The 7,604-nt window shown below is 39.3% G+C and overlaps 1 protein-coding gene across 2 annotated transcripts in view; it reads left to right on the forward strand.

Annotated features, from left to right (window-relative positions):
• LOC101853586 (ubiquitin-conjugating enzyme E2 variant 1) overlaps positions 1-6,970 on the forward strand; it is a 9,791-nt gene extending 2,821 nt beyond the window's left edge. For both annotated transcript variants that reach the window (XM_005110121.3, XM_035972806.1), the window contains exon 3: positions 5,728-6,970. In XM_005110121.3, coding sequence (XP_005110178.1) covers positions 5,728-6,153 — 426 coding nt within the window. In that variant the 3' untranslated portion in view covers positions 6,154-6,970. The remainder of the gene's footprint in view (positions 1-5,727) is intronic.
• The last annotated feature ends 634 nt before the right edge of the window (positions 6,971-7,604 follow it).

Genomic DNA, 7,604 nt, shown 5'->3' on the forward strand with positions numbered 1-7,604 from the left:
TCTCTCTCTCTCTCTCTCTCTTTCTCTCTCTTTCTCCCCTCTCTCTCTCTCCCCCCTCTCTCTCTCTCTGTCACTCTGTCTCTCTTTTATGTCCTACAAGCGCCTATCACCACAAACTATAATATACAGGGTGATCCAAAAAACAACAACAACAAACAAACTATACAACTTTCTTTCTAAATATCTCGCGTAAAATGCATACTAGAATGTTGTAATTTGGAACAGATATAATTCTTCAGAAGGAATTTGCTTCACGTAAAATTCACCAAGAAGAATCTTATTTTCGAAAACCGAAATGGCGTCTATAAAAACCACCTATAAATGCAAAATGCACCAATTTAAAATCCTTGTAAAAAAAAGTAATGAAAAGATTGGTGTTTTTTTCCGTTCCTTTTATATTTTACATCTAATCTTTCAATTCTTGTAACCTTTAAACAATTTTTCTTTTTTCCTACAGAGTTAAAAATATTATTGTTTAAATTCTGGAATTCCGAGAACAAATGGTCTATTGTATGTCCTCCTTTGGACTCAGCACATTTTAATGAGTCGTTCGTAATGTTCAGTGGTGCCAAACAAGGATCCACCCAACCGTGAGTACTCAAAGCCACACACACGGTACATCTTACAATCTTGAGCTGTTTCTAGAGACAATATAAGGAGGAGGGGGAGGGTGAGATTGCCCAAATATACAGCATTTGTGGAGTTGATATAACCCGAAAGACGAATATGGGCTTTGCCAAGGAACAAAATGTCATAGAGGAAATGTTCATGTTTTTCAAGACGATCGATGAATCATGAACACACTGTTGTTCTCGGATAGCTTCGCAAACAGGAAAATGGTATAGTCATTGAAGAAGATCTGCCTTGAAAATGCGGACCGTTGAGATTTAGGAAAGTCATTGTTGCAGACATCGTCTACGGACAGACGTCTCATGGCGCTAATCTACTGAATTCTGCACCCTGGTGGCGATTAAAGGAATGCGAGCGGAGTGTGTTTGACCTGAGGTGGTCGCTTTGTCTGGGGAATTTTAGTTCTGATTCTCTACAGGTCCTAACTGATGGATTATTTCAACCCATGACTCCAAAGAGGGCCTTAACCAGGCACTTACTTACATACTTTACTTTTCCGATCCAGCGGCCATTTGGGTTCTATCCTTTCGGCCTGTCGATATGGCAAATAATTTACAGGTTTTAATCAGCTGAGCTTTGTCGCTGTATAGAGAATTTCCGATGTCTGGGGAGGCTGGTAGGTAGGTGCTACGCAGGTCGCAAAGCGCAGGGCAGATAAAGAGGTGTGGTGTGGTACTGTCTCACCCCGGCAGTGGCACAACGGGCAGTCGCGTGGGGTAATAATAATAATAATAATAATAATAATAATAATAATAATAATAATAATAATAATGATAATAATAATAATAATAATAATAATAATAATAATAATAATAAATAATAAATAGCATTTGTATTGCCCATATCCCCGCTCAACAGCAGGCTCTATGCGCTTTACACTATATTATTATCCATGCGGATCCTATTAAGGTAGGGATTTAGTGGGATTGAGTTGGGGACTGTCATGTATGCAAATACAGTTTTTCCAGTTTTGCCCATTGCCCATCCAGTCAGCCACTGTTCCCTAGTGTTGCATTTGATGATGTTCTTTGCTGTCTGTTGTGATACTGGGTTGTGAGGTTGTGTTTGTGATGCTCCCGTCTTGGCAAGGGTGTCTTCTCTGTCGTTTCCTGGGATGTTGTTGTGGCCATGTATCCGATGTAGAGTCAGGTCGACGGCATAGGTCTGTATGAACGTATTGATTGTTTGAGCCACGGATAGGCAGGCTGGGCTTTCGAAATTCATGTTTTTCAAAGCTTGGAGTACTGACTTTCCGTCTGTGAAGATAATAGTGTTCTTGATTTTGTTTGGATGTATTATGAAAATGTTGGTCAGGTGGAGGATTGCTGCTTCAATGGCGATGGCCCCAACCTCGTAATTTGTACAAGGAGTACCACATGCATCAAATAGCTCTTTACCTGTTTTGTCAGGATGTTCCATTCTTATTCCAAAGCCCGCGTTTATAGTTCCCTTGAAGGCTGACCCGTCTGAGTAAATGTGAATTGAGTCACTAGGGTAGGAGTCAATTGTCTTGAGAGCTGTTGTCTTCAGTTCTACTGGGTCACATTCCTTTTTCACTGTCTCCTATATGAGGTAAATTTTGATGTTGGCGTTCTTGATGTTGACGTTTGGAGGGAGTTCTGGTCTTAAGGGTTTCAGCTTTTCTCTGTTACATGGAAGATGGTGTTTTTCTGCAAGTTCAGTGGCTGTGTCAAGTATTGATCTTCCATGAATCCGTTTCTTTGGTCGTCTCTGTTCAATTATTTTCCTGTTTGGGTGGTTTTTCTCTAGTCTTTTGTAGCGCTCACTCATCTCCACAACTGCTGCCTCTCTCCGCAAGTCCAAGGGTTCCTGGTTCGTATAGATTTCACAAGCTGCAGTTGGGGTGGATCTCAAAGCTCCGGGGATAAATCGTACAGCTTGATTCTGGATTTTGTCAAGAGACCTCTGAGTTGGTTTGCTGCAGATTGTCTGTAGGGTTAGGTTATATTCCATGGCTGGGCGTACATTACCAGCATATAGCTGTCTTAGGTCATCCTTGTCCACTCCCCATGAAGTGCTAGCCAGTCGTCTGAGAAGGTTAAGTTTCTTGTTGGCCTTGGTCTTCAGGTTCCAGATATGGTTTTTGCTTGAAAACTGCCCGTCGTGCTCGATCCCAAGGTAGATCGGGTTTCCATCTATTTCTAGTTTGTTTCCTACAAGTGAGATGGTGAGATTTTACTTTGCAACTTTGTGGCTTATTGTAAAGACGGTGTAGATTGTCTTGGTGCAATTTGCTTTTAGCTTTTACTTGCAGCAGTAGTTGTTGAATCTATCTAGATCCTCATTTATAAGCCGTGCACTGATGCCAGCTTGTTTACTTCTATACCAGATGGCTAGGTCGTCGGCATATAGGACTTTCTCCGATTTCAGTACCTCAGGCAGGTCGTTGATGAAAACAAGGAAATGTGTGCAGCTCAGAGAGGAACCCTGGGGTAGGCCCTCCTCCAGTACAGCTTTAGAGGACGCACCATTGTTAATCCTGGTATGGATTGTCCTGTCTGTAAGGAAGGTTTTCACCCTTTAGTAGAGTTTTCTGTGGATTCCTGTCTGTGTCGTCTTCCACATGAGGCCTTTTCTCCATACCCTGTCGTAGGCTTCCTGGAGGTCAACGAATATTGCAACTGTGTGCTTCTTTTACTGGAAGCCACCAAGGGCTTTCTGACTGAGCCTAAAGAGCTGGTCATCTGTTCATTGGCCCGCACAAAATCCTGCTTGGTTGCTGTCCAGGGCACCGGTTGTTTCTACCCACCAGTATAGGCGGTGGTTGACCATTTTCTCTGCTAGTTTCCCAATGCATGAGGTGAGTGAAATGGGTCGATAGCTTTTCATTTCTTAAGAATAGGGGTGATGATGGCGTTTCTCCATGCTCTGGGGATGGTGTTTTCATTCCTTGTCTCGTTGATCAGCTGGAGAATATAACCCTTACCAATGGGACTGAGGTTGACAAGCATTTCATAGTGGATCTTATCTGGTCCTGGGCATTTGCGGGGCTTCAGTTTCTTCATTGCCCTGTTGAGCTCAGTGAGAGTGAAGTCATTTTCAAAGAGAGAGATACTTGCACTTAGCACATGCTCTTTCTCTTTCAGTCTTTTTAGACAGTCTCTATATTGGTCATTGTGGGGTGGAGCTTTGCTTGTAAAAGCAAAGAACGTATTGAAGGTTTCTGACTTTTTTTGGTTTGGGTCTTCTACGATGGTGCCTTCCTCTGTGTCCATGGGTTTTGGGTTGTTTCGACGCTTTTCTCCACACAATTTGGAGAGAAGTGACCATGCTTTGGCTCCGTTTCTACGTAGGTCAAGGTCTGCAACTGCAATGCTCCATTTGTTTCTATTATTAGTGTGAAGAAACCTATAAAATGCTATCACCAGTAATAAAACGGAACAACTTGTAGGTTCTTACATTTATGAATGCAGAAAAACTAAAAGATTATAACCAACAGGAAAAGTGTAACGACCGACCGACCAAATTACGCAAAGCAGTAGGAGGACAAAGTAATAAAGATGCTTCTGGGTTATAAAAAAAATCATATTTATATTTGATAGAGTTTGTGCGTGCGGAAAAAAAGTAGAGAATAGTAGCACCTATGTTAAAACAAATTACATAATGTGTTGATTCCTACATTTAGCCAGTCACAGAAAAAAATGTATTATAACCAATACAAACATTGTAAAGACCGACCACCTGAGTTACTCAAAAAAGTAGGAAGACAAAGTAATAAAGTTAGTTTTAGCTATTAATTAAACATTTAGGTTTGAATAGAGTTTATTTGTGTGGAGAAACCTATAAAATACTATTACTTGTGTTATAATAGAATAATATGTTTCCAAATACTAAAAAACTATAACCAATAATTAAAGGGTAACGACCGACCACCCCAAAAACCCAAAACAGTAGGAGGACAAAATGATAAAGATACTTTAAAAAAATTTAAACATATTATTTATATTTAGATGGAGTTTATTAGTGTAGAGAAACCTATAAAATACTACCACCTGTGTTATAACAGAACAACACGTTTGTTCTTACATTTAGGCGTTTACAAACTCTAAAAAAATCATAATCAACACAAAAAGTGTAACGACCGACCAGCCAAATTACCCAAAACAGTAGGAGGACAAAGTAATAAAGATACTTTTAGGTTTTTAAAACATATATAGATTTGGATACAGTTTAGCTGTGTGGAAAAACCTGGAACACCTTAGTACCTATGTTGAAACAGAATAAAACGTTGGTACTTCCATTTGATTTAGGTATGCACACAACCTAAAATAAAATAGAACCATTGCTAAAAGTGTTACGACCGACCGCCCAAGTTACTCAAAACGGTAGGATGACAAATTAGTAAAGACAATTTTATCTTTTTACAACAAATTTAGGTTTGGATAGAGTTCAACCGTGTACAGAAACCTATAAAATAAAAGCACCTATGTTAAAACAGAATAACAGGTTTGTTCTTACACAAAAACTAAAAGGATTATAACCAATACTAAAAGTGTAACGACCAAACGCCCAAATTAATTTTTAAAAATAGGAGGGCATGGTAATAAAGATACTTCAAGCTTATTATAACACATTTAGGTTTGGAAAGAGTTTAGCCGTGTAGAAAAACCTAAAAAGCGCTATCACCTGTGTTAAAACAGAATGATATTATGTTGGATCCTACACGTAGGCAATCACACAAACTAAAAGATTATAACCAATACTAAAATTGTAACCACCGACTCCTAAAATAAACTTTAAAAATAGGAGGACAAGGTAATAAAGACACTTCTAGCTTTTTATAACACATCTAGGTCTTGACAGAGTTTACCTGTATATAGAAACTTAACAAAGAAAGTTGTAGTTTTTTAAATTGAATCACCCGATATATATTTCTCTCTCTTTCTCTCCCTATGTCCTGCAAGCGCCTATCCATAGAAATTATTTCTCTCTCCCTCTCAATATATATATATATATCTATCTATATATATATATATATATATATATATATATATATATATATATATATATATATATATATATATATATATATGTATATGTGTGTGTTTGTATATATCTTTCTCTCCCTATGTCCAGCAAGCGCCTATCCCCAGAGACTTTTCCCTCCTGGAGCAGCTAGAAGCTGGCATGGGGGGCGCTGCAGACGGCACCATCAACTGGGGGCTGGCAGACGAGAATGACGTGACCTTGACCTACTGGACTGCCATGATCGTCGGCCCGCTCAGTAGTCCGTACGAGGGCAGAATTTACACACTCAGCCTGGAGTGTGGGCCCGAGTACCCGGCCGAGAAACCCACAGCAAAGTTTCTCACGCGCATCAATATGAAGGGCGTGAACAGTGCCACGGGAGAGGTGCCGCCCTCCACCATAAGCGAGGCGTGTGGTTCGTCCAATCCGACCTGTACCCTAGAGGAGATCTTGACCTACTTGAAGGCTTCGATGAGCGCACCAGAGAACAAGAAGCTCTCTCAGCCCTCAGAGGGATCTCTTTACTCAAGCTAGAGTTTGATTAGAGTTTGGTACTATTTTTTTCTTTCCTTTTTTCAAATAAACCTCCCACAAAATGACAATATATTCTTGCAAATCGTGTGGTCATAAGACACTTTTGCCTACTCAAAGTAAAGTGTTAAACATTTTTATCTGTCACTTCAAATAAACTTCAACGAAAAGACAATCCATCGTTTCTTTTTTTTTCATTTTTTTTTTCAAATCGTGCGGTCGAAAGACATTTTGGGTACTCAAAGAAGAGTTTTGAATACTTTTTTCGTTCCTTTGAATACATCTCAACAAAATGGCAATAATAATATTGTCATTTTGCAAACTCTAGCTTGTAAATCTTGCAAATCGTGTAGTCGTATGACACTTTATCTACTCAAAGTAGTTTTTTGATACATTTTTACTTCCCTCAAATAAATCTCCCACAAAAATATTTTTGAGAATTGTGTGGACATAAGACACTTTTGTCTACTCACAGTAAAATGTTAGACTTTTTTTCTATCACTTCTAATGGTTCACTCACTCAGTCTGAAGTGTGGGCCCAAGTACCCGGCCGAGAAGCCCACAGCAAAATTTCTCACGCGCATCAATATGAAGGGCGTGAACAGTGCCACGGGAGAGGTGCCGCCCTCCATCATAAACGAGGCGTGTGGTTCGTCCAATTCGACCTGTACTCTAGAGGAGATCTTGACCTACCTGAAGGCTTCGATGAGCGCACCAGAGAACAAGATACTCTCTCAGCCTCCAGATGGATCTCTTTACTCAAGCTAGAGTTTGGTACTATTTTTTCTTTCCTTCTTCCAAATAAATCTCAACAAAATGACAATATTATTGCAAATTGTGTTTTCGTAAGACACCTGTCTACTGAAAGTAGAAGTAGAGTTTTAACCCTATCTGTACACCCTGGGATCATTTTGCACCCCCGGGCTTGTGTTCTTCACACTTTAGAATACTTCTAGTACGATAATCTCTTTGAAACTTAAACTTTCAGTATTTGTCCAAAAAATATTAATTTTGACAGACTGCTATGCAAAGCGTACGGATCGGATTAAAGTTAAAGAGTAAATTTACTCTTTGGAAAGTGGTGGCACAGAGTTCCCTACGTCGTATGGATACCATTGCAAAACACGACATACGGATAGGGTTAAACACTTTCTTCTTTCTTTTGAATAAACCTCAACAAAATGACAATATTATTGCAAATCAGGTGGTCGTACGACATTTTGTTCTCCCCAGTAAAGTGGTTTGACGCGTTTTTGCTTCCTTCAAAAAAATCTCCCTCAAAATGCTAATACTTTAGCAAATTGTGTGGTCATAAGACATGTTCGTCTCCTCAAAGAAAAGTTTCAAACACTTTTTTCTGTCACTTAAAATAAACCTCAACAAAATGACAATTCATATATTATTTTTGTTTTTCAAATTGTGTGGTCGAAGGATACGTTTGTCTACTCAAAGTA

The sequence above is a fragment of the Aplysia californica genome, unplaced genomic scaffold, assembly GCF_000002075.1.
Source record: "Aplysia californica isolate F4 #8 unplaced genomic scaffold, AplCal3.0 scaffold00855, whole genome shotgun sequence".
Lineage (NCBI taxonomy): Eukaryota > Metazoa > Mollusca > Gastropoda > Aplysiida > Aplysiidae > Aplysia > Aplysia californica.